At 59.3% G+C, this 27,177-nt stretch overlaps 2 protein-coding genes and 1 long non-coding RNA gene across 3 annotated transcripts; all 3 read left to right on the top strand.

Annotated features, from left to right (window-relative positions):
* Window positions 1-642: 642 nt before the first annotated feature.
* KCNJ9 (potassium inwardly rectifying channel subfamily J member 9) lies at window positions 643-4,574 on the top strand (the record flags this gene model as incomplete). The annotated part of the gene is made up of 2 exons (XM_039714680.1): window positions 643-1,468; window positions 3,315-4,574. Coding segments are annotated over 2 exons (1,137 nt in total), but the record flags the coding sequence as incomplete, so codon positions are not given.
* Window positions 4,575-11,534: 6,960 nt separating this feature from the next.
* Window positions 11,535-26,088, top strand: LOC120504822 (sodium/potassium-transporting ATPase subunit alpha-2-like). Its single transcript, XM_039714688.1, is given in 15 exon segments — window positions 11,535-11,636; window positions 12,036-12,234; window positions 12,799-12,908; window positions 12,988-13,110; window positions 13,387-13,585; window positions 14,707-14,994; window positions 15,201-15,232; window positions 17,873-18,169; window positions 19,417-19,488; window positions 19,605-19,749; window positions 20,413-20,558; window positions 21,855-21,985; window positions 23,193-23,294; window positions 25,197-25,288; window positions 26,013-26,088. Coding segments are annotated over 15 exon segments (2,052 nt in total). The 5' UTR covers window positions 11,535-11,549; the 3' UTR covers window positions 26,042-26,088.
* Window positions 13,062-13,811, top strand: LOC120504819. Its single transcript, XR_005628125.1, has 3 exons — window positions 13,062-13,139; window positions 13,387-13,585; window positions 13,790-13,811. It is a non-coding gene; the product is annotated as an uncharacterized LOC120504819 (long non-coding RNA).
* Window positions 26,089-27,177: the final 1,089 nt, after the last annotated feature.

Here is a 27,177-nt window from a genome sequence, read left to right on the forward strand (position 1 = left end):
GGGGTGGGGGGAGTTGGGGGTGGTGCCGCAGGGACCCCCCACAGCCCCCCCCAAACCGGTCACACGCGTGTGTAAGGTGGGGGGTGGGGTGCGCGTGACCCGGCCGCGCGTGCACGCGCGTGTGTGTGAGCCCGGGCTGAGTGTGCAAGGGGGGAGCTCGGCGAGTGTGCAAGGCCCAGAGGGGGTTGGACACGCGGGTGTGAAGGGGGCAATCGCCCCAGTCCTTTCCAGTCGCCCCAGTTTGGCACCTCCATCCTCCCATTCCTTCCCAGTTCCCCCAGTTTGAGGGCTCCACCCCCTCATTCCTCCCTCCCACTTCCCCCAGTTTGGCACCTCCATCCCCCACTCCCCCTATCCCAGTCCTCCCAGTCCGAGGTCTCCATCCTCCCACTCCTCCCTCCCAGTCCTCCCAGTCTGGGTGTTCCTTCCCCCCACTCCCCCCATCCCAGTCCGCCCCAGTTTGGAGGGATCATGACCAACCCAATCTCCCCAGTTTGAGTGTGCAATCCCCCCATCCCCCCATCCCAGTTCCTCCCAGTTTGAGGTCTCCACCCTCCCACTCCTCCATCCCAGTCCCCCCAGTCTGAGGGCTCCATTGCCCCAGTCCCCTCCCAGTCCCATCCCAGTCCCATCCCAGTCCCCCCGTGGGGGGCCGGGGGGGCCGCGGCGGCCCGGAAGCGCCAGCGCTACGTGGAGAAGGACGGCAAGTGCAACGTGCAGCACGGCAACGTGCGCGAGACCTACCGCTACCTGACCGACATCTTCACCACCCTGGTGGACCTCAAGTGGCGCTTCAGCCTCCTCATCTTCATCCTGGCCTACGCCCTCACCTGGCTCTTCTTCGGCCTCATCTGGTGGGTCATCGCCTACAGCCGCGGCGACCTGGAGCACCTGGGCGACCACACCTGGACGCCGTGCGTCAACAACCTCAACGGCTTCGTGTCCGCCTTCCTGTTCTCCATCGAGACCGAGACCACCATCGGCTACGGCCACCGCGTCATCACGGACACGTGCCCCGAGGGCATCGTGCTGCTGCTGCTGCAGGCCATCCTGGGCTCCATGGTCAACGCCTTCATGGTGGGCTGCATGTTCGTCAAGATCTCGCAGCCCAACAAGCGCGCCGAGACCCTGGTGTTCTCCTCGCACGCCGTGGTGTCGCTGCGCGACGACCGCCTGTGCCTGATGTTCCGCGTGGGCGACCTGCGCGACTCGCACATCGTGGAGGCCTCCATCCGCGCCAAGCTCATCCAGTCCAAGCAGACGCAGGAGGGCGAGTTCATCCCGCTCGACCAGACCGACCTGAGCGTGGGCTTCGAGACCGGCGACGACCGCCTCTTCCTGGTGTCGCCGCTCATCATCAGCCACGAGATCGACGAGCGCAGCCCCTTCTGGGACGTGTCGCGGGGGCAGCTGGAGAGGGACGACTTCGAGATCGTCGTCATCCTCGAGGGCATGGTGGAGGCCACAGGTAAACGGGGGTGGGGACGCCTTGGTGGCATGGGGACACCTTGGTGGCACGGGGACACCTTGGTGGCACAAGGACACCTTGGTGGCATGGGGACACCTTGGTGGCACAGGGACACAGTGTCTTTTTGTGGATATATCCACGGGGATGTCATCTCCGTGGGACACATCGTCTTTGTGGGGACGTATTGTCTTCTTGGGACACATCATGTCTGTGGGACACATCTGTGGGGACACCTCCATGAGGACACATCATTTCCATGGGGACATCTCATCTTGATGGGGACACGTCCATGAGGACACATCATCTCTGTGGGACACAACTGTGGGGACACCTCCATGAGGACACATCCATGGGGACATGTCCATGAGGACGCATCATCTCTGTGGGACACATCCGTGGGGACACCTCCATGAGGACACATCATCTCCATGAGGACACATTGTCTTCCTGGGGACATCTCATCTCTGTGGGGACATCACCTCCATGTGGATCCATGACCTCCATGGGGACACTTCATCTCCGTGTGGACGTCATGTCCATGGGGACATCTCATCTCCATAGGGACATCTCCATGAGGACACATCCATGGGGACACCTCCATGAGGACACATCATCCTCTTGGGGACATCTCATCAGGACATCTCATTTCCATAGGGACACCTCCATGAGGACACATCCATGGGGACACCTCCATGAGGACACATCATCCTCTTGGGGACATCTCATCTCCATGGGGATCCATCCTGTCTGTGGGGACACCTCCATGGGGACACCTCATCTCCATGGGGACATCTCCATGAGGGACTTCACAGCCCCCTCTACCAGATTTGGGGTTCCCCAAAATGAGGGCACAGCACAGACCCCCCCAGGTGGGTTTGGGGTGTCCCATGTTCTGGGGCTTCAGATCTTGAGGTGCCCCAAGCCCTGGGGGTTTCACAGACCCCTCCTACCAGAACTGGGGTTTCCCCTCCATGGGGACAGACAACATCCATGGGGACACATCATGTCCATGGGGACACTTGGTCTCTGTGGGGACATCTCATCTCCATGGGGATCCATCCTGTCTGTGGGGACACCTCCATGGGGACACCTCACCTCCATGGGGACATCTCTGCTGGGGACTTCACAGCCCCCTCTACCAGATTTGGGGTTCCCCAAAATGAGGGCACAGCACAGACCCCCCCAGGTGGGTTTGGGGTGTCCCATGTTCTGGGGCTTCAGATCTTGAGGTGCCCCAAGCCCTGGGGGTTTCACAGACCCCTCCTACCAGAACTGGGGTTTCCTGTGTCCTGGATTCAGATATTGGGGTCCCCATGCCCAGAGTGACTCAGGTATTGGGGTGCCCCAAATTTTGGGGGTTTCACAGACCCCTCCTACCAGAATTGGGGTTTCCCATGTCCTGGATTCTTTAGGAATGAGGGTCCCCCATACCCTGAGAGGTTCAGGAATTGGGGTCCCCGTGCCCAGAGTGACTCAGATATCGGGGTCCCCATGACTCAGAGAGTGGGGTGCCCCTCACCCCTGACCCCCGTGCCCCCCAGGGATGACGTGCCAGGCGCGCAGCTCGTACCTGGCGGACGAGGTGCTCTGGGGTCAGGAACCATCAGGTATTGGGGTCCCCCATACCCTGAGAGATTCAGGAATTGGGGTCTCCATGCCCAGAGTGACTCAGGTATCGGGGTGCCCCAAATTCTGGGGGTTTCACAGACCCCTCCTACCAGAACTGAGGTTTCCTGTGTTCTGGATTCTTCAGGAATTGTGGTCCCCATGCCCAGAGTGACTCAGGTATCGGGGTGCCCCTCACCCCTCCCATTTTGGGGGCCCCCCTGACCCCCGTGCCCCCCAGGGATGACGTGCCAGGCGCGCAGCTCGTACCTGGCGGACGAGGTGCTCTGGGGTCACCGCTTCACGCCGCTGCTGAGCCTGGAGGAAGGTTTCTACGAGGTGGACTACGGGGGCTTCCACCACACGGTGCCCGTGCCCACCCCGGCCTGCAGCGCCCGCCAGCTGGCAGCCGCCGCCGCCCGCCGCGATGCCCACCTGTACTGGTCCATCCCCAGCCGCCTGGACGAGGCGGCGGCCGCGGGGGGCGAGGGGGACCCCGAGATGTCCCCCCGCGAGAGCAACGGGACCCTGGCCAGCCCCGAGTCGCGGTGATGCCGCCAAAATCCGGGTGTAAATAGCAAAAATCCCCCCCATTATGGTGGTGGTGGTGGGTTTGGGGTGTGAGTGACGGGTTTGGGGTGTCCCTGGGTTTGTGGGGGCAAAGGGGACCCCAAAATCTCTCAGGAGAGCAACGGGACCTTGGCCAGCTCTGAGTTACAGTGATGTCACCAAAATCCGGGTGTAAATACTGAAAATCCCCCCTGTTATGGTGGTGCTGTGGGTTTTGGGGTGTCCCTGGGTTTGTGGGGGCAAAGGGGACCCCAAAATCTCTCAGGAGAGTAAAGGGACCTTGGCCAGCCCCGAGCTGAGGTGGTGCCACCAAAATCCGGGTGTAAATACTGAAAATCCCCCCTGTTATGGTGGTGCTGTGGGTTTGGGGTGTGAGTGATGGGTTTGGGGTGCCCACGGGTTCGTGGGGAAAAAGGTGACCCCAAAATCCCCCATGAGAGCAACGGGAGCTCGGCCAGCCCCGAGTCGCGGTGATGCCGCCAAAATCCGGGTGTAAATACTGAAAATCCCCCCCGTTATGGTGGTGGTGGTGGGTTTGGGGTGTCCCTGGGTTTTTTGGGTGTCCCTGGGTTTGTGGAGACAAAGGGGGACCCCAAAATCTCTCAGGAGAGTAAAGGGACCTTGGCCAGCCCCGAGCTGAGGTGGTGCCACCAAAATCTGGGTGTAAATACTGAAAATCCCCCCTGTTATGGTGGTGGTGGTGGGTTTGGGGTGTCCCTGGGTTTGTGGGGGCAAAGGGGACCCCAAAATCTCTCAGGAGAGCAACGGGACCTTGGCCAGCCCCGAGCTGAGGTGGTGCCACCAAAATCTGGGTGTAAATACTGAAAATCCCCCCCATTATGGTGGTGGTGTGGGTTTTGGGGTGTCCCTGGGTTTGTGGGGCAAAGGGTACCCCAAAATCCCCCATGAGAGCAACGGGAGCTCGGCCAGCCCCGAGCCGCGGTGGTGGCCCCAAAACACGAATCATTTATTAAATATCCCCCCAGCTCTGGTGGTGGCGGCGGTTTTGGGGTGCGGGCGGTGGGGTTGGGGTGTCCCTGCGTTTGGGGTGCCTCGGGGGAGGGGCGATCCAGAGGCCCCGCTGGGGAATTTGGGGTGAAATCGGGGTGGGCACAGCGACCTGACCCCAAATCCTGAAGGGCTGGCAGGACGCTGGCAGTGCCACCCCCTCAAGGACAGGCCAGCCCCGAGTCGCGGTGATGCCGCCAAAATCCGGGTGTAAATACTGAAAATCCCCCCCGTTATGGTGGTGGTGGTGGGTTTGGGGTGTCCCTGGGTTTTTTGGGTGTCCCTGGGTTTGTGGAGACAAAGGGGGACCCCAAAATCTCTCAGGAGAGTAAAGGGACCTTGGCCAGCCCCAAGCTGAGGTGGTGCCACCAAAATCCGGGTGTAAATACTGAAAATCCCCCCCGTTATGGTGGTGGTGGTGGGTTTGGGGTGTCCCTGGGTTTGTGGGGGCAAAGGGGACCCCAAAATCTCTCAGGAGAGCAAAGGGACCTCGGCCAGCCCCGAGTTGAGGTGGTGCCACCAAAATCCAGGTGTAAATACTGAAAATCCCCCCCCATTATGATGATAGTGGTGGGTTTGGGGTGTGAGTGATGGGTTTGGCGTGCCCACGGGTTTGTGGGGGCAAAGGGCACCCCAAAACCTCTCAGGAGAGTAAAGGGACCTTGGCCAGCTCTGAGTTACAGTGATGTCACCAAAATCCGGGTGTAAATACTGAAAATCCCCCCTGTTATGGTGGTGCTGTGGGTTTTGGGGTGTCCCTGGGTTTGTGGGGGCAAAGGGGACCCCAAAATCTCTCAGGAGAGTAAAGGGACCTTGGCCAGCCCCGAGCTGAGGTGGTGCCACCAAAATCCGGGTGTAAATACTGAAAATCCCCCCCGTTATGGTGGTGGTGGTGGGTTTGGGGTGTCCCTGGGTTTGTGGGGGCAAAGGGGACCCCAAAATCTCTCAGGAGAGCAAAGGGACCTCGGCCAGCCCCGAGTTGAGGTGGTGCCACCAAAATCCAGGTGTAAATACTGAAAATCCCCCCCCATTATGATGATAGTGGTGGGTTTGGGGTGTGAGTGATGGGTTTGGCGTGCCCACGGGTTTGTGGGGGCAAAGGGCACCCCAAAACCTCTCAGGAGAGTAAAGGGACCTTGGCCAGCTCTGAGTTACAGTGATGTCACCAAAATCCGGGTGTAAATACTGAAAATCCCCCCAGTTATGGTGGTGCTGTGGGTTTTGGGGTGTCCCTGGGTTTGTGGGGCAAAGGGGACCCCAAAATCCCCCATGAGAGCAACGGGAGCTCGGCCAGCCCCGAGCCGCGGTGGTGGCCCCAAAACACGAATCATTTATTAAATATCCCCCCAGCTCTGGTGGTGGCGGCGGTTTTGGGGTGCGGGCGGTGGGGTTGGGGTGTCCCTGCGTTTGGGGTGCCTCGGGGGAGGGGCGATCCAGAGGCCCCGCTGAGGAATTTGGGGTGAAATCGGGGTGGGCACAGCGCCCTGACCCCAAATCCTGCAGGGCTGGCAGGACGGTGGCAGTGCCACCCCCTCAAGGACATGGGGACCCCCAGGGTGGGGGCTGGGGTCTCTCCAAGGACATGGGGACCCCCAGGGTGGGGGCTGGGGTGTCTCCAAGGACATGGGGACCCCCAGGGTGGGGGCTGGGGTGTCTCCAAGGACATGGGGACCCCCAGGGTGGTGGGGGGGACGGGGGGGACAACGGAGGGACGCGGAGGGGACACACGGGGGGGACAAGGCGGCAGGAGCGGGGGAACTGATGACTGGGATGGGTTGAGGGGACTGGGAGGACTGGGACAAACTGGGAGCACTTTGTGGACCGGGGGAACTGGAACACACAGGCTCTGGGAGGACTGGGATGGACTGGGAGGCTCTGGGAGCACGGGGGGGACTGGGATGGACTGGGAGCACTGGGAAGAACCGCACGGGGGGAACTGGGGGGCGTTGGGACAGACTGGGATGGACTGGGAGCACTGGGATGGACTGGGAGGTGCTGGGGACATGGGCAGTACTGGGACAAACTGGGGCAGACTGGGAGGAACTGGGCGGGGGCAGGTCCGGACTGGGGGGACTGGTCCGGACTGGGTCACTGGTCCAGACTGGGGGGACTGGTCCGGACTGGGGGGACTGGTCCGGACTGGGGGGACTGGTCCGGACCGGGGGGACTGGTCCGGACTGGGGTTACTGGTCCGGACTCTGGGGACTGGTCTGGACTGGGGTTACTGGTCCGGACTGGGGGGACTGGTCTGCACCAAGGGTGTGGGGCTGGACGGGGAGCGCCGGGCTCTGTACTGGGGAGATACTGGGAGGATACTGGGAGGATACTGGGAGGCCCTGGAGGGCGTGGCTGGGGCAGGGAGCGGAGCCGCGGGCTGGGGGAGCTGATAACTGGTGCGGACTGGGGCCACTGGTGTCCCTCACTGGTGTCCCTCACGGGTGTCACTGGTGTCAGTGGTGTCCCTCACGGGTGTTACTGGTGTCCCTCACGGGTGTCACTGGTGTCCCTGGTGTCCCTCACTGGTGTCACTGGTGTCCCTGGTGTCCCTCACTGGTGTCCCTGGTGTCCCTCACGGGTGCCACTGGTGTCCCTCACTGGTGTCACTGGTGCCACTGGTGTCCCTGGTGTCCCTCACGGGTGTCACCGGTGCCCCAACCCCCCCTCCCCCGTTCTTGAGCTGCCCTTGGCCGTTGCCATGGAGATAAAGCCGGGAAAGGGGGGGGGGGCACGGATCCCGGGCACAGCTGGATCCCTGGGCACAGTCACACCCCGGGCACAGCCGGACCCCCGCACAGCCCCCCAGTCCCCCCCTCGCTGTCCCCCCAACCCCCGGCTGTCCCGGGCTAATTTTAGCCCCCGGCCGCATTCCCGGGCACCTCCCGGTGCCAGGCGGGGCCGGGCCGGCAGCACCGGGCACGCACCGGGCTGGGGGACCCCCAAAAACCCAACAACACCCCAAAAACCCCGGGGGGGGGGGGGGCAGGGAGCCGCCGCAGCCCCGGGGCAGCGCCCCCCCCTCCCAACAATGATCGCCCCCCCCCTAAACCTGACCCGCGGGGGGTCCGGATGTGGGGGGTCCCCCTGGATTTGGGGGGGTCGGGAAGGGTCGCGCCCCCACCCCCGCGCACACCTGCGTTCCCAGCGCCCCCCCCGGGGCCGGGGGTTGGGGCGGGGGGCGGGGGGGGGGCGGGGGGGGCCGGCCCGGGCGGGGCGACAGTGACACGCCCACGGTGACGGTGACACCCCCTTGACTGCGGTGACACCCCCTTGGTGACAGCGACACCCCTGCAGGGACAGGGAAACCCCTGTGGGGACAGTGACACCCCCCCGGCTGCAGTGACACCCCCATGGTGGCAGTGACACCCCCTTGACTGTGGTGGCACCCCTGTGGGAACAGTGACCACCCCATGACCCCAGTGCCACCCTGGTGACCACAGTGACCCCTCAATGGCCACAATGACCCTCCAGTGACCACAGTGACCCCTCTATGGCCAAAATGCCACCCTGGTGACCACAGTGACCCCTCAATGGCCACAGTGACCCCTCAATGACCACAATGACCACACCGCCACCCTGATGACCACAATGACCCCTCCATGACCCCAATGCCACTCTTGTGACCACAATGACCCTCCCTGTGACCACAATGACCCCTCAAAGACCACAGTGACCCCCTGGTGACCACAGTGACCCCTCAATGACCACAGTGACCCCTCAATGGCCACAGTGACCCCCTGGTGACCACAGTGACCCCCTGGTGACCACAGTGACCCCTCAATGGCCACAGTGACCCCCTGGTGACCACAGTGACCTCTCAATGGCCACAGTGACCCCCTGGTGACCACAGTGACCCCTCAATGGCCACAGTGACCCCCTGGTGACCACAGTGACCCTCTGGTGACCACACTGACCCCTCAATGACCACACTGACCACACTGACCACAATGACCACACTGACCACAGTGACCCCTCAATGACCACACTGACCACAATGACCCCTCAATGGCCACACTGACCCCTCAATGACCACATGGACCACAATGACCCCTCCATGACCACAATGACCCCTCAATGACCACAGTGACCCCCGAGGACACGGGGACAATGAGGGGACAGGGACATGGGGACATGGAGACAGGGACAGGGAGATGGGGAAAATGAGGGGACAGGGACATGGGGACAGCCAGGGGACAGGGACAGGGACACAGGGACAATGAGGGGACACGGGGACAGGGACAGGGACATGGGGACAGGGACACGGGGACAGCCAGGGGACACAAGAACAGGGACAGGGACATGGGGATACCGGGACAGCCAGGGGACAAGGACAGGGACAGTGAAGGGACAGCAACAGGGACAGCGATAGGGACAGGGGGACATGGGACAGCGAGGGGACAGGGGACAGTGAGGGGATGGGGACAGGGACAGGGACATGGGGGACAGCAACAGGTGCAGGGAGACATGGGAGGCATAGGGGGCATGGGTGACATGGGTGACATGGGTGACACTGGCACCATGGGGACATGGGGACAGGGGTGACATGGGACTCCAGGGACAGCTGGCTGTGTCATCCCATCCAGAGGGACGTGGGTGACACGGGGACACGGGGCCATGCCACCCTGCTGGGGTGCCTGGGGTCATGGGGACAGCTGTCCCGTGTCACCCAGCTGAGGTGACACACGGGTGACGTGGGCGATGTGGGACTCAGGGGACAGCTGGCCATGCCACCCCGGCCAGAGGTGACACGGGGACAGCTGCCCCCACCCTGGCTGGGGACGCGGTGACAGGGGTGGCATTTGTCCCTCAGGATGACCACAAACTGTCCCTGGATGAGCTGGGCAGGAAGTACCAGGTGGACCTGTCCCGGGTGAGATGTCCTTGTGTCCCCGTGTCCCCGTGTCCCTGTGTCCCTGTGTCCCTGTGTCCCTGTGTCCCTGTGTCCCTGTACCCTCACATCCCTCAATCCCAATGTCCCCAAGTCCTCATGTCCCCGTGTCCTTGTATCCCCATGTCCCTGTGTCCCTCCCAGGGTGTCCCTGGTGTCACTGTGTCCCCCCAGTGTCACCGTTCCCCCCGGTGTCCCTGTGTCCCCAGTGTCCCTATGTCCCCCTGGTGTCCTCATGTCCCCATGTCTCCATGTCCCCGTGTCTCTGTGTCCCCAATGTCACTGTGCCCCCCAGTGTCCCCATGTCCCCGTGTCCCCATATCCTGGTGTCCCCGTGTCCCCAATGTCACTGTGGTGTCCCCATGTCCCCGTGTCCCTGTGTCCCTGTGTCCTCATGTCCCTGTGGTGTCCCCGTGTCCCCATGTCCCCGTGTCCCCATGTCCCCCTGTCCCCATGTCCCCCTGGTGTCCTCATGTCCCCCTGGTGTCCTCATGTCCCCGTGTCCCTGTGTCCCCATGTCCCAGTGTCCCTATGTCCCCCCGGTGTCCCCATGTCCCCATGTCCCCGTGTCCCTGTGTCCCCATGTCCCCATGTCCCCGTGTCCCCATGTCCCTGTGGTGTCCCTGTGTCCCTGTGTCCCCATGTCACGGTGTCCCCATATCCTGGTGTCCCTGGTGTCCCCGTGTCCCTGTGTCCCCAATGTCACTGTGGTGTCCCCATGTCCCCATGTCCCCATGTCTCCGTGTCCCCATGTCACCGTGTCCCTGTGGTGTCCCCGTGTCTCCGTGTCCCCATGTCCCCGTGTCCCCATGTCCCCGTGTCCCCATGTCCCTGTGGTGTCCCTGTGTCCCTGTGTCCCCATGTCACGGTGTCCCCATATCCTGGTGTCCCTGGTGTCCCCGTGTCCCTGTGTCCCCAATGTCACTGTGGTGTCCCCATGTCCCCATGTCCCCATGTCTCCGTGTCCCCATGTCACCGTGTCCCTGTGGTGTCCCCGTGTCTCCGTGTCCCCATGTCCCCGTGTCCCCATGTCCCCGTGTCCCCATGTCCCTGTGGTGTCCCCGTGTCTCCGTGTCCCCATGTCCCCGTGTCCCCATGTCCCCGTGTCCCCATCTCGTTCCGGTGTCCCCGTGTCCCCGTGTCCCCATGTCCCCGTGTCCCGGTGTCACCCGTCCCGTGTCCCGTGCCCGCGCAGGGCCTGACGAACGCCCGCGCTGCCGAGATCCTGGTGCAGGACGGCCCCAACGCGCTGACGCCGCCGCCCACCACGCCCGAGTGGGTGAAGTTCTGCCGCCAGCTCTTCGGGGGCTTCTCCATCCTGCTCTGGATCGGCGCCATCCTCTGCTTCCTGGCCTACGGCATCCAGGCGGGGGGCAGGGGGGACAGGGGGGGACACTGGGGACACAGGGACATGGGGACATGGGGACACTGGAGACACCAGGGGCAGGGGGGACATGGGGGGACACCAGGAGCACAGGGGGCACAGGGGGCACCAGGGGACACAGGGGCACAGGGGACATGGGGACATTGGGGGGACACCAGGCGACACGGGGACATGGGGAACACCAGGGGCACAGGGGACACAGGGACAGGGGGGCCAGTGCCACCAGTTCCCCCAGTTCCCCCATTGCCCCATCCCAATGCTCCCAGTGCCCCTCTCCCAGTGCCCCCAGTGCCCCCAGTTCCCCATCCAGTGCCCCCAGTGCCATCCCCCAGACCCTGCCATCCCCCTGGGCTCTTTGTGACCTCGGTGCCACCGCAGGGACCACGCATGGCATTGTCATCTTCAGGGGGGACCACAGTGCCACCAGTGCTCCCAGTTCCCCATCCCAGTGCCCATCCCAGTGCCCATCCCAGTTCCCCCAGTGCCATCCCCCTGGACCCTTTGTCACCCCGGTGCCACACAGGGATACTGGGAGTGACTGGGATGGACTGGGATGGACTGGGACCGAGATATTGGGGTGTAAAGGGATACTGGGATGGACTGGGATGGACTGGGTGTAAGATACTGGGATGGACTGGGAGGGGCTCGATGCCATCATCTTCCTCATCGGCATCATCGCGGCCAACGTGCCCAAGGGGCTGCTGGCCACCGTCACGGTGGGAGGGGGCACTGGGAGAACTGGGAGGACACTGGGAGCACTGGGAGCACTGGGAAGGCACTGGGGAGCACTGCTGAGGGGCTCCACCATCATCCTCCTCATGCACATCATGGTGGCCAACGTGCCCAGGGGCTGCTGGCCACCGTCACGGTGGGAGGGGGCACTGGCATTATTTTGGGGTGCTGGGGGGGGTCCACAGACCCCATATGGGGGTCCCACCCCTGTGACACCCCAGGGTGCCCCCCAGGTGTGCCTGACACCCATGACCAGGTGACCACAACGGGGTTTGGGTGTTGAGGAAACACTGCGGGGGTTCTGGTGCCACTTTTGGGGTCGGGGGGGTCTGTACACCCCATACCGGGGGTCCCACCCCCGTGACACCCCGGGGTGCCCCCAGGTGTGCCTGACCCTCACTGCCAAGCGCATGGCCCGCAAGAACTGCCTGGTGAAGAACCTGGAGGCGGTGGAGACGCTGGGCTCCACCTCCACCATCTGCTCGGACAAGACGGGCACGCTGACGCAGAACCGCATGACCGTGGCGCACATGTGGTTCGACAACCAGATCCACGAGGCCGACACCACTGAGGACCAGTCGGGTGAGCGGGGGCACCCCGAAACCCCCAGTGCCCTGGGACCCCCATGCCCTGGGACCCCCATGCCCTGGGACCCCAGTGCCCTGGGACCCCCATGCCCTGGGACCCCAGTGCCCTGGGACCCCAATGCCCCAAAACCCCGATCCTCCAAAACCCCCATCCGCTGGAACCAGGGTGGTCAATGGGTGACACTGGTGACAGTGGCCATGCCCCATGTCCCCAGGTGCCACCTTCAACAAGAGTTCTCCCACATGGGTGGCACTGGTGACACGAGGGTGGTCAATGGGTGACACCAGTGTGGTCAATGGGTGACACCAGGCTGGTCAATGGGTGGCACTGGGATGGTCAATGGGTGACACTGGGATGGTCGATGGGTGGCACTGGTGACACCGACCCGTGTCCCCAGGTGCCACCTTCAACAAGCGCTCTCCCACGTGGGCAGCGCTGGTGACACCAGGCTGGTCAATGGATGATACGGGGATGGCCAATGGGTGACACGAGGGTGATCAATGGGTGACACCAGGCTGGTCAATGGGTGGCACTGGTGACACCGGCCCGTGTCCCCAGGTGCCACCTTCGACAAGCGCTCTCCCACGTGGGCGGCGCTGGCGCGCATCGCGGGGCTCTGCAACCGCGCCGTGTTCAAGCCGGGCCAGGAGAACGTCTCCATCTCCAAGGTGGGGGGGTGCCCGGGGCCCCGGGGCGGGGCGCGGCCCCCGGCCCGCGGCGGCAGCGGTGACAGCGGTGTCCCCGCAGCGGGACACGGCCGGGGACGCCTCGGAGTCGGCGCTGCTCAAGTGCTAAAAGACGGGAAGGCACTGGGGAGCACTGCTGAGGGGCTCCACCATCATCCTCCTCATGCACATCATGGTGGCCAACGTGCCCAGGGGCTGCTGGCCACCGTCACGGTGGGAGGGGGCACTGGCATTATTTTGGGGTGCTGGGGGGGGTCCACAGACCCCATATGGGGGTCCCACCCCTGTGACACCCCAGGGTGCCCCCCAGGTGTGCCTGACCCCCATGACCAGGTGACCACAACGGGGTTTGGGTGTTGAGGAAACACTGCGGGGGTTCTGGTGCCACTTTTGGGGTCGGGGGGGTCTGTACACCCCATACCGGGGGTCCCACCCCCGTGACACCCCGGGGTGCCCCCAGGTGTGCCTGACCCTCACTGCCAAGCGCATGGCCCGCAAGAACTGCCTGGTGAAGAACCTGGAGGCCGTGGAGACGCTGGGCTCCACCTCCACCATCTGCTCGGACAAGACGGGCACGCTGACCCAGAACCGCATGACCGTGGCCCACATGTGGTTCGACAACCAGATCCACGAGGCCGACACCACTGAGGACCAGTCGGGTGAGCGGGGGCACCCCGAAACCCCCAGTGCCCTGGGACCCCCATGCCCTGGGACCCCAGTGCCCTGGGACCCCCATGCCCTGGGACCCCAGTGCCCTGGGACCCCAATGCCCCAAAACCCCGATCCTCCAAAACCCCCATCCGCTGGAACCAGGGTGGTCAATGGGTGACACTGGTGACAGTGGCCATGCCCCATGTCCCCAGGTGCCACCTTCAACAAGAGTTCTCCCACATGGGTGGCACTGGTGACACCAGGGTGGTCAGTGAGTGACACCAGGCTGGTCAATGGGTGACACCAGGCTGGTCAATGGGTGACACTGTGGTGGTCAGTGGGTGACACCAGGCTGGTCAAGGGGTGGCACTGGTGACACTGGCCTGTGTCCCCAGGTGCCACCTTTGACAAGCGCTCTCCCATGTGGGTGGCCCTGGTGACACCAAGGTGGTCAATGGATAATATTGGGATGATCAATGGGTGACACCAGCATGATCAATGGGTGGCACTGGTGACACCACAGTGGTCAATGGATGACACAAGGGTGATCAGTGGGTGACACCAACGGGTGGCACTGCTGACACTGGCCCGTGTCCCCATGTGCCACCTTTGACAAGCGCTCTCCCATGTGGGCGGCACTGGTGACACTGGGATGGTCAATGGGTGACACTGGGATGGTCAATGGGTGACACGAGGGTGATCAATGGGTGACACCAAGGGGTGGCACTGCTGACATCGGCCCGTGTCCCCAGGTGCCACCTTTGACAAGTGCTCTCCCATGTGGGCAGCGCTGGTGACACCAGTGTGGTCAATGGGTGGCATTGGGATGATCAATGGGTGACACCAGGCTGGTCAATGGGTGGCACTGGGATGGTCAATGGGTGACACTGGGATGGTCGATGGGTGGCACTGGTGACACCGACCCGTGTCCCCAGGTGCCACCTTCAACAAGCGCTCTCCCACGTGGGCAGCGCTGGTGACACCAGGCTGGTCAATGGATGATACGGGGATGGCCAATGGGTGACACGGGGGGATCTGGGGGCATGGGGGTATGGGGTGGCTCTGGTGACCCCAGGGTGGCTCCGGGTGACCCCGGGGTAGGTCTGGGTGACCCCGGGCTGGCTCTGGTGACGCCGGGGTGGCTCTGGTGACCCCGGGCTGCCTGTGGGTGACCCCACGCTGACCTTGCCATGTCCCCCCGCTGTCCCCTGTCCGTCCCGTGTCCAGCTGTCCATCCACGAGCGCGAGGAGGACCCCCAGGGCTACCTGCTGGTGATGAAGGGAGCCCCCGAGCGCATCCTGGACCGCTGCTCCCGCATCCTCCTGCAGGGCCAGGAGCAGCCCCTGGACCAGGAGATGCGCGAGGCCTTCCAGAACGCCTACCTGGAGCTGGGGGGGCTCGGGGAGAGGGTCCTGGGTACGCCCGGGGGGCTGGGAGGGTCCTGAGGGGGTCTGAGAGGGATCCTGAGGGGATTTGGGGCACCCTGGCATTACTGGAAGGGGATCCTGAGGAGATTTGGGGGAGAAGAACTTGGATAGGAACATGGAGGAACCTTCCAGAACGCCTACCTGGAGCTGGGGGGGCTCGGGGAGAGGGTCCTGAGGGGACCTGGTGGTCTCCAGGGTTCTGTCACCTGGACAGGGGTGAGCTCCAGGTGAGTCCGAGGAACCCCAGGTGAGCCCCAGGTGAGACAGGTGAGGCCTGGGTGAGATCCAGGTGAGCCAGGGGAACCCCAGGTGAGCCCCAGGTGAGCTCCAGGTGAGGCCCATGTGAGCCCCAGGTGAGCCTGAGGAACCCCAGGTGAGCCCCAGGTGAGCTCCAGGTGAGGCCCATGTGAGCCCCAGGTGAGCCTGAGGAACCCCAGGTGAGCCCCAGGTGAGACAGGTGAGGCCCAGGTGAGCTCCAGGTGAACCCCAGGTGAGACAGGTGAGGCCTGGGTGAGATCCAGGTGAGCCAGGGGAACCCCAGGTGAGCCCCAGGTGAGCCAGAAGAACCCCAGGTGAGCCTGAGGAACCCTGGGTGAGGCAGGTAAGGCCCAGGTGAGCCCCAGGTGTGGCTCAGGTGAGCCCCAGGTGAGCCAGAGGAACCCCAGGTGAGCTGGAAAACCACAGGTGGAGCTCAGGTGAGACTGGAGAACCCCAAGTGAGCCAGGTGGGGGAAGTTCAGGCCATTTTGGGGTCCTGTGGGGCTTTTCCCAGGACTTTTGGGGTGCTGATTTTGGGGTGCTGATTTTGGGGTGCTGATTTTGGGGTGCTGACCTCCCCGTGAGCCCCACCAGGGAAGCCAACCCAGGTGAGCCCTTAAGGGAGCCCCAGGGGAACCCCAGGTGAGCTGGAAAACCACAGGTGAAGCTCAGGTGAGACTGGAGAACCCCAAGTGAGCCAGGTGGGGGAAGTTCAGGCCATTTTGGGGTCCTGTGGGGCTTTTCCCAGGACTTTTGGGGTGCTGATTTTGGGGTGCTGATTTTGGGGTGCTGACCTCTCCGTGAACCCCACCAGGGAAGCCAAGACATGTTTCTTGCATGGTCACACCTGAAGGACACGACCTGGGAGCAGCTGAGGAGGCAGTTGAAGGGGGCAGTTTTGGGATGGGGTTCCAGGGAGTTTCCCAGGAATTTTGGGGTCCTGGGGGTTTTTCCCAGGAATTTTGGGGTGCTGAGACCCCCGTGACCCGCCCAGGGAGGCCAAGGCGTGCGTGGTGCACGGCTCAGACCTGAAGGACACGAGCTGGGAGCAGCTGGGGAGGAGATTTTGGGGTGATCTCAGGAACTTTGGGGTCCTGGGTGGTTTTCCCAGGAATTTTGGGATCCCAGGGCATTTTCCCAGGAATTTTGGGGTGCTGACCCCCCAGGGAGGCCAAGGCGTGCGTGGTGCACGGCTCGGACCTGAAGGACATGAGCTCGGAGCAGCTGGGGAGGAGATTTTGGGGTGATCCCAGGAACTTTGGGGTCCTGGGTGGTTTTCCCAGGAATTTTGGGGTCTTGGGGGTTTTCCCAGGAATTTTGGGGTGCTGACCCCCCAGGGAGGCCAAGGCGTGCGTGGTGCACGGCTCGGACCTGAAGGACACGAGCTCGGAGCAGCTGGGGAGGAGATTTTGGGGTGATCCCAGGAACTTTGGGGTCCTGGGTGGTTTTCCCAGGAATTTTGGGGTCTTGGGGGTTTTCCCAGGAATTTTGGGGTGCTGACCCCCCAGGGAGGCCAAGGCGTGCGTGGTGCACGGCTCGGACCTGAAGGACACGAGCTCGGAGCAGCTGGGGAGGAGATTTTGGGGTGATCCCAGGAACTTTGGGGTCCTGGGTGGTTTTCCCAGGAATTTTGGGGTCTTGGGGGTTTTCCCAGGAATTTTGGGGTGCTGACCCCCCAGGGAGGCCAAGGCGTGCGTGGTGCACCCTCAGCCCAATGTCCCCAGTGTCCCCAATGTCCCCAGGTGTCCCCAAAGCCACCAATGTCCCCAATATCCCAATGGTGCCCATATTCCCAATGTCCCCAATGTCCTCAAGTGTCCCCAATGTCCCCAGGTGTCCCCAAAGCCACCAATTCCCCCACTATCCCCAGTGCTCCCCATATTCCCATTGTCCCCAATGTCCTCAAGTGTCCCCAATGTCCCCAGATATCCCCAAAGCCACCAACGTCCCCAATATCCCCAATGGTGCCCATATTCCCAATGTCCCCAATGTCCTCAAGTGTCCCCAATGTCCCCAGTGTCCCCAAAGCCACCAATGTCCCCAATGTCCCCAATATTCCCCATATCCCCAATGTCCCAAATGTCCTCAAGTGTCCCCAATACCTCCAATGCCCCAGTGTCCCCAAAGCGCTCAATGTCACCAATGTCCCCAAAGCTCCCAGTGTCCCCAGTACCTCCAGTGTCCCCAGTGTTCCCAAAGTCCCCAAAATCCTCAATGTTCCCAATGTTACCAACGACCCCAAAGCCCCCGCTGACCCCAAAGCCCCCAGTGTCCCCAATGTCCCCAGTGTCCCCAACATCCCAAATGTTCCCCATATCTCCAATGGCCCCAACACCCCCAATGTCCCACATACCTCCAATGTCCCAAATGTCCCCAATATCCCCAAAGTCCCCAATGTCCCAAATGTCCCCAATATTCCCAATGTCCCAAACATCCCCAACACCCCCAATGGCCCCAGCATCTCCAATGTCCCCAACATCCCCACTGTCCCCAGTGTGTCCAAAGCCACCAATGTCCCCAATACCCCCAATGTCCCAATATTCCCAATGACGCCAGTGTCTCCAGAGTTCTCAATGTCCCCAGTGTCCCCAAAGCCCCCAGTGCCCCCAGTGTCCCCAACGTCCCCGACGTCCCCAGGGCGCCATCGTGGCGGTGACGGGTGACGGCGTGAACGACTCGCCGGCGCTGAAGAAGGCGGACATCGGGATCGCCATGGGCATCGCGGGCTCCGACGTGTCCAAGCAGGCGGCCGACATGATCCTGCTGGACGACAACTTCGCCTCCATCGTCACCGGCGTCGAGGAAGGTCGGGGACGGCCACCGGGGTTTGGGGACATCGGGGACATGGGGGGCATTGGGGGGATTGGGGGCAGCGGAGTCATTGGGGAATTTGGGGATATTGGGGACGTTGGGGCACTGGGGGCATTGGGTGTGTTGGGGACATTGAGGACATTGGGGACATTGGGAGCATTGGGGACATTGGGGACATTGAGGATATTGGGAGCACTGGGGATATTTGGGACACTGGGGACTTTGGGGACCTTGGGGACATTGGGGACATTGGGGACATTGGGGATATTGGGGACATTGGGGACACTGGGGACATTGGGGACATTGGGGACTTTGGGGAAATTTGGGATATTGGGGACATTGGGGATATTGAGAGCATTGGGGGCATTTGAGATATTTGGGGCATCGGGGACATTGGGGACATTTCAGGTATTCGGACATTGGGGACAATTGNAGTGTCCCCAATGTCCCCAGGTGTCCCCAAAGCCACCAATGTCCCCAATATCCCAATGGTGCCCATATTCCCAATGTCCCCAATGTCCTCAAGTGTCCCCAATGTCCCCAGGTGTCCCCAAAGCCACCAATTCCCCCACTATCCCCAGTGCTCCCCATATTCCCATTGTCCCCAATGTCCTCAAGTGTCCCCAATGTCCCCAGATATCCCCAAAGCCACCAACGTCCCCAATATCCCCAATGGTGCCCATATTCCCAATGTCCCCAATGTCCTCAAGTGTCCCCAATGTCCCCAGATATCCCCAACAATGTCCCCAATGTCCCCAATATTCCCCATATCCCCAATGTCCCAAATGTCCTCAAGTGTCCCCAATACCTCCAATGCCCCAGTGTCCCCAAAGCGCTCAATGTCACCAATGTCCCCAAAGCTCCCAGTGTCCCCAGTACCTCCAGTGTCCCCAGTGTTCCCAAAGTCCCCAAAATCCTCAATGTTCCCAATGTTACCAACGACCCCAAAGCCCCCGCTGACCCCAAAGCCCCCAGTGTCCCCAATGTCCCCAGTGTCCCCAACATCCCAAATGTTCCCCATATCTCCAATGGCCCCAACACCCCCAATGTCCCACATACCTCCAATGTCCCAAATGTCCCCAATATCCCCAAAGTCCCCAATGTCCCAAATGTCCCCAATATTCCCAATGTCCCAAACATCCCCAACACCCCCAATGGCCCCAGCATCTCCAATGTCCCCAACATCCCCACTGTCCCCAGTGTGTCCAAAGCCACCAATGTCCCCAATACCCCCAATGTCCCAATATTCCCAATGACGCCAGTGTCTCCAGAGTTCTCAATGTCCCCAGTGTCCCCAAAGCCCCCAGTGCCCCCAGTGTCCCCAACGTCCCCGACGTCCCCAGGGCGCCATCGTGGCGGTGACGGGTGACGGCGTGAACGACTCGCCGGCGCTGAACATCCCAAATCCTCCCAGGGCACCCCAAATCCATCCAGAGACCCCAAACCCTCCTGTCCCTGGGCACAGTCACCATCCCATGACGTGTGACCCCGGGTGGCTTTGGACGACACAGGTGACATTGGGTGACACCAGGTGACACCGCTGTCCCCTCAGGTCCCCGCCATCTCCCTGGCCTACGAGGCGGCCGAGAGCGACATCATGAAACGGCAACCGCGGAACCCGCGCAGCGACAAGCTGGTCAACGAGCGGCTCATCAGCATGGCCTACGGCCAGATCGGTCAGTGGTCACTCGGGGTCACTCAGGGGTCACCCAGGGTCACCCAGGGTCACTCCGGGGTCACTCAGGGGTCACTCAGGGCCATCAGCATGGCCTACGGCCAGATCGGTCAGTGAAGGGTCCAAGATGACCCCAAATCCCATGGCTCTGATCCCGATCCCAATCCCTCAGGGATGATCCAGGCTCTGGGCGGGTTCTTCACCTACTTCGTGATCCAATCCCATGTTTTTTATCCCAATCCCGATCCCAATCCCGATCCCGATCCCAATCCCAATCCCAATCCTGACCCCGCAGGGATGATCCAGGCTCTGGGCGGGTTCTTCACCTACTTCGTGATCCAATCCCATGTTTTTTATCCCAATCCCGATCCCAATCCCGATCCCGATCCCAATCCCAATCCCAATCCTGACCCCGCAGGGATGATCCAGGCTCTGGGCGGGTTCTTCACCTACTTCGTGATCCAATCCCATGTTTTTTATCCCAATCCCGATCCCAATCCCGATCCCGATCCCAATCCCAATCCCAATCCTGACCCCGCAGGGATGATCCAGGCTCTGGGCGGGTTCTTCACCTACTTCGTGATCCAATCCCATGTTTTTTATCCCAATCCCGATCCCAATCCCGATCCCGATCCCAATCCCAATCCCAATCCTGACCCCGCAGGGATGATCCAGGCTCTGGGCGGGTTCTTCACCTACTTCGTGATCCTGGCGGAGAACGGGTTCCTGCCGGGGACGCTGCTCGGGATCCGCCTGGCCTGGGACGACCGCTCCAAGAACGACCTGGAGGATTCCTACGGACAGGAGTGGGTGAGGGACCCCACACTGACCCTACACACTGGTTCCACACCAGTTCCACGCCAGCTCCACACCAGTTCCACACCAATTACACACCAGTTACACACCAGTTACACACCAACTTCCATCCCATTTCCACACCCATTTCTGCCCAATTTCCACACTCGTTTCTGCCTCGTTTCCGCCCCGTTTCTCCCATTCAATCCTGGTTCCCCCGTTGTCCACTCTGGTTCCCGGTTTCTTCCCTCATTTCTTTCCCCCATTGCTCACTCCCAGTTTCCTCCCCAGTTTCCCCCATTGTTTACTCTGGTTTCCCCATTATTTACTCCATTCCTTGGTTTCCCCCGTTGTTTACCCCCGGTTTCTTCCCTGGTTTCCCCCATTTTTCACTCCGATTCCTGGTTTCCCCCGTTGTTCACTCTGGTTCCCAGTTTCCCCTGTTCACTCTGGTTTCCCCGTTGTTCACTCCCGGTTTCTCCCACTGTTCACTCCATTTCCCATTGCTCACTCCGGTTTCCTCCCAGTTTCTCCCATTGTTCATTTTCCATTGTTCACTCCCGGTTTCCTCCCGGTTTCCCCCGTTGCTCACTCCCAGTTTCTCCCACTGTTCACTCCATTTCCCATTGCTCACTCCGGTTTCCTCCCGGTTTCCCCATTGTTCTCTCCTGGTTTCTCCCACTGTTCACTCCATTTCCTGTTGTTCACTCCCAGTTTCCCTCATTGTTCACTCCCAGTTTCCTCCCAGTTTCCCCCGTTGCTCACTCCCAGTTTCTCCCACTGTTCACTCCATTTCCCCGTTTTTCACTCCCAGTTTCCTCCCGGTTTCCCCATTGCTCACTCCCAGTTTCCTCCCAGTTTCCCCATTGCTCACTCCCAGTTTCCTCCCGGTTTCCGCGTTGTTCCCTCCCGGTTTCTCCCACTGTTCACTCCATTTCCCCGTTTTTCACTCCAGTTTCCCCCCCGGATTCCCCCATTGTTCATCCCAGTTTCCTCCCGGTTTCCGCGTTGTTCCCTCCCAGTTTCTCCCATTGTTCACTCCATTTCCCCGTTTTTCACTCCCAGTTTCCTCCCGGTTTCCCCATTGCTCACTCCCAGTTTCCTCCCAGTTTCCCCATTGCTCACTCCCAGTTTCCTCCCAGTTTCCCCGTTGTTCCCTCCCGGTTTCTCCCACTGTTCTCTCCATTTCCCGTTGCTCACTCTGGTTTCCTCCCAGTTTCCCCCATTATTCACTCCCAGTTTTGTCCCCGGTTTCCCCCGTTGCTCACTCCGGTTTCCTCCCGGTCCCCGTTCCCCCGTTCCCGTCCCCAGACGTACGAGCAGCGCAAGGTGGTGGAGTTCACGTGCCACACGGCGTTCTTCGCCAGCATCGTCGTGGTGCAGTGGGCGGATCTCATCATCTGCAAGACGCGCCGCAACTCCGTCTTCCAGCAGGGCATGAAGTGCGACAGAGCACCCCAAAAACACCCCAAAAACACCCCAGCAACCCCAAAATCCCACCCAAAATCCACCCAGCTCCGTCTTCCAGCAGGGCATGAAGTGCGACAGAGCACCCCAAAAACACCTCCAAATACGCCAAAATCACCCCAAAAATATCCCAAAAACACCCCAAACAACCCCAAAATCCCACCCAAAATCCACCCAGCTCCGTCTTCCAGCAGGGCATGAAGTGCGACAAAGCACCCCAAAACCACCCCAAAAATACCCCCAAACCACCCCAAAAACACCCCCAAATCACCCCAAAATCACCCCAAAAATACCCCAAAATCCCACCCTAAACCACCCCAAAATTCCCCTAAAATCCACCACAACTCCATCTTCCAGCAGGGCATGAAGTGCAACAAAGCACCCCAAAAATACCCCAAAACCACCCCAAAAAACAGTCCAAAATCACCCCAAAATCCCACCCAAAACCAGCCCAAAATCCCACTTTAAACCAGCCCAAATTTCCCCAAAATTCACCCAAATCTGTCTTCCAACAAGGCATGAACTGGGGACCAAAACACCCCAAAATCCTACCCAAAACACACCTGAAATCATCCCAAAATCACCCCAAAATCCCACCCAAAACCACCCCAAAATCCTACCCAAAACACACCTGAAATCATCCCAAAATCACCCCAAAATTCCACCCAAAACCACCCCAAAATCCTACACAAAACACACCTGAAATCATCCTGAAATCATCCCAAAATCACCCCAAAATCCCACCCAAAACCACCCCAAAATCCCACCCAAAACCAGCCCAAAATCCACCTCAACTCCCTCTTCCAGCAGGGCGTGAAGTGCAACAAAACACCCCAAAAACCACCCCAAATCACCCCAAAATCTTGCCCAAAACCACCCCAAACCCCTAAAACCTTTCCCATCCCCCAAAAAACCCAAAATTCTCCCAAAATCCCAAATCCCCCTCCCACAAACCCACTCCAAATCCCTGATGCCCCTTCCAACCCCCCCAAAAACATCCCCAAACCTCTCCAACCCTAAAAAATCCCCCAAAAAACCCCAAATCCCCCCAATTTTTTAGGAACAAGATCCTGATTTTCGGGCTGCTGGAGGAGACGGCGCTGGCGGCGTTCCTGTCTCTCTCCAACCCTAAAAAAAAAACCCCAAATCCCCTAAAAACCCTAAATCCCCCCAATTTTTTAGGAACAAGATCCTGATTTTCGGGCTGCTGGAGGAGACGGCGCTGGCGGCGTTCCTGTCCTACTGCCCGGGCATGGGGGTGGCTCTGCGCATGTACCCCCTCAAGTGAGGGACACCCCAAATCCCGACCCCAAAAATCTCCAATTCCCTTCCAAACCCCCGCCAAAAAAATCCCCCAAAACCTCTCCAAAGCTCTAAAAAATCCCAAATCCCAAAAAAGTCCCCAATTCCCCTTCAAAACCCCACAAATACATTCCAAAACCCCATCCCTCTTCCAGATACCCTCAAAAAATCCCAAATCCCACAAAAATCTCCAATTCCCTTCCAAACCCCCTCCAAAAAAATCCCCCAAAACCTCTCCAAAGCTCTAAAAAATCCCAAATCCCCCAAAAGTCCCCAATTCCCCTATAAAACCCCACAAATACATTCCAAACCCCCATCCCTCCCAAATCCCCCAAAAGTCCCCAATTCCCCTATAAAACCCCACAAATACATTCCAAACCCCCATCCCTCTTCCAGATACCCCCAAAAAATCCCAAATCCCACAAAAATCTCCAATTCCCTTCCAAACCCCCTCCAAAAAACCCCCCAAAACCGCTCCAAAGCTCTAAAAAATCCCAAATCCCAAAAAAATCCCCAATTCCCCTACAAAACCCCCAAAACCCATTCCAAACCCCCATCCCTCTTCCAAATCCCCCCAAAAATCCCAAAACCACTGCAAACCCCTCCAAAAAATCCCAAATCCCCCAAGAATTCCCAACTGCCCTCGAAACACCATCCAAAAAATCCAGAAACCAAATCACCCCAAAATCTTGCCCAAAACCACCCCAAACCCCTAAAACCTTTCCCATCCCCCAAAAAACCCAAAATTCTCTCAAAATCCCAAATCCCCCTCCCACAAACCCACTCCAAATCCCTGATGCCCCTTCCAACCCCCCCAAAAACATCCCCAAACCTCTCCAACCCTAAAAAATCCCCCAAAAAACCCCAAATCCCCCCAATTTTTTAGGAACAAGATCCTGATTTTCGGGCTGCTGGAGGAGACGGCGCTGGCGGCGTTCCTGTCCTACTGCCCGGGCATGGGGGTGGCTCTGCGCATGTACCCCCTCAAGTGAGGGACACCCCAAATCCCGACCCCAAAAATCCCCAATTCCCCTCCAAAAAAATCCCCCAAAACATCTCCAAAGCTCTAAAAAATCCCAAATTCCCCCAAATTCCCCAATTCCCCTATAAAACCCCACAAATACATTCCAAAACCCCATCCCTCTTCCAGATACCCCCAAAAAATCCCAAATCCCACAAAAATCTCCAATTCCCTTCCAAACCCCCTCCAAAAAAATCCCCCAAAACCTCTCCAAAGCTCTAAAAAATCCCAAATCCCAAAAAAAAATCCCCAATTCCCCTACAAAACCCCCAAAACCCATTCCAAACCCCCATCCCTGTTCCAAATCCCCCCAAAAATCCCAAAACCATTGCAAACCCCTCCAAAAAAATCCCAAATCCCCCAAGAATTCCCAACTGCCCTCGAAACCCCATCCAAAAAATCCAAAAACCTCTCCAAAACCCCCCAAAAAATCCCAAATCTCACCACCCCCAAAATCCCCAATTCCCCTCAAAACCCCATCTAAAAAAATCCCAAAACAAACCCAAAAATCCCCAAAAATTCCCAATTCCTCTTGAAACCCTCTCCAAAAAATCCCAAAACCACTCAACACCCCCGCAAAAAAAAACCCCAAATCCCCCCAAAATACCAGTTCCCCTACAAACCCCCTCCAAAAAATCCCAAAATCACTCAACCCCCCAAAAAAAAATCCCCCAAAATCCCCAATTCCCCTCCAAAAAAATCCCCCAAACAACCAAAAAAATGAGGGAAAAATGAAAATATTGGGGGCGGAATCTCAGAAAATGGGAATGAAAAAATAAAAGGGAGTTGAAAAATTGGGGGGAGGCAAAAATGGGGCCCCCCCCGGGATTTGGGGTGCCCAAATTTTGGGGTTTTTTGCCCAGGGTCACCTGGTGGTTCTGTGCCTTCCCCTATTCCCTGCTGATCTTCGCCTACGACGAGGTGAGGAAGCTGATCCTGAGGCGCTACCCCGGAGGTGAGACCCCAAAAACCTCGGGGGGACCCCAAAAAAATGGGGGGGAACCATCAAAAATGGAGGGAGGGGGAAATGTGGGGGGGAAAATGGGGGGAAGTTTAAAAAAAATGGGAAAAATGGAAATAAAATGGGGAAAAAATGGAAATAAAATGGGGGGAAATGGAAATAAAATGGGGGGAAATGGAAATAAAGTGGGGGGGAAATGGAAATAAGTGGGGGAAAAATGGGAATGAAATAGGGGAAAACCCAAAAAAATTGGGGGTGAGAAAATGAGGGACAAAAAAATGGGGGGAAATGGAAAGTCAAATAAATTGAAAGCCTAAAAAATGGGAACCCTAAAAATGGGAACCCCAAAAAAATGGGAACTCCAAAAAATGGGAACCCCAAAAAATGGGAACTCTAAAAATGGGAACCCCAAAAAATGGGAACCCCAAAAAATGGGAACCACCCAAAAAAGGGGACAGAACCCAAAACCCAAGGGGAAAACGCCATAAAAACGGGGGGGCACCCCAAAAAAACCCCAAATCTCCGAGGATTTGGGGGGAACACGGGATTTAGGGGGTTTGGGAATTTGGGGATTTTGGGATTTGGGGGTTTGGGGTTCGAGGATTTGGGGTTTGGGGATTTGGGGATTTTGGATTTGGGATTTTGGGGATTTGGGGGTTTGGGAATTTGGGGATTTTGGATTTGGGGTCCCCCTGACGCCCCCTCCCCTTTTTTGCAGGCTGGGTGGAGAAGGAAACCTATTACTGATCCCCTCCCCCTCTTTTGGGACCCCCCGAGCCCCCCCCGCACCCCAATATTCCCTGCTGATCTTCGCCTACGACGAGGTGAGGAAACTGATCCTGAGGCGCTACCCCGGAGGTGAGACCCCAAAAACCTCGGGGGGACCCCAAAAAAACGGGGGGGAACCATCAAAAATGGAGGGAGGGGGAAATGGGGGGGGGAAAATGGGGGGAAGTTTAAAAAAAATGGGAAAAATGGAAATAAAATGGGGAAAAAATGGAAATAAAATGGGGGGAAATGGAAATAAAATGGGGGAAATGGAAATAAAATGGGGGGGAAATGGGAATGAAATGGGGGAAAACCCAAAAAAATTGGGGGTGAGAAAATGAGGGACAAAAAAATGGGGGGAAATGGAAAGTCAAATAAATTGAAAGCCTAAAAAATGGGAACCCTAAAAATGGGAACCCCAAAAAAATGGGAACTCCAAAAAATGGGAACCCCAAAAAATGGGAACTCTAAAAATGGGAACCCCAAAAAATGGGAACCCCAAAAAATGGGAACCACCCAAAAAAGGGGACAGAACCCAAAACCCAAGGGGAAAACGCCATAAAAATGGGGGGGCACCCCAAAAAAACCCCAAATCTCCGAGGATTTGGGGGGAACACGGGATTTAGGGGGTTTGGGAATTTGGGGATTTTGGGATTTGGGGGTTTGGGGTTCGAGGATTTGGGGTTTGGGGATTTGGGGATTTTGGATTTGGGATTTTGGGGATTTGGGGGTTTGGGAATTTGGGGATTTTGGATTTGGGGTCCCCCTGACGCCCCCTCCCCTTTTTTGCAGGCTGGGTGGAGAAGGAAACCTATTACTGATCCCCTCCCCCTCTTTTGGGACCCCCCGAGCCCCCCCCGCACCCCAATTTAGGGGGTTTGGGAATTTGGGGATTTTGGGATTTGGGGGTTTGGGGTTCGAGGATTTGGGGTTTGGGGATTTGGGGATTTTGGATTTGGGATTTTGGGGATTTGGGGGTTTGGGAATTTGGGGATTTTGGATTTGGGGTCCCCCTGACGCCCCCTCCCCTTTTTTGCAGGCTGGGTGGAGAAGGAAACCTATTACTGATCCCCTCCCCCTCTTTTGGGACCCCCCGAGCCCCCCCCCCCCCCCAA

This window comes from Passer montanus, unplaced genomic scaffold (assembly GCF_014805655.1).
Source record: "Passer montanus isolate IOZ18808 unplaced genomic scaffold, ASM1480565v1 scaffold301, whole genome shotgun sequence".
NCBI classification, from domain to species: domain Eukaryota; kingdom Metazoa; phylum Chordata; class Aves; order Passeriformes; family Passeridae; genus Passer; species Passer montanus.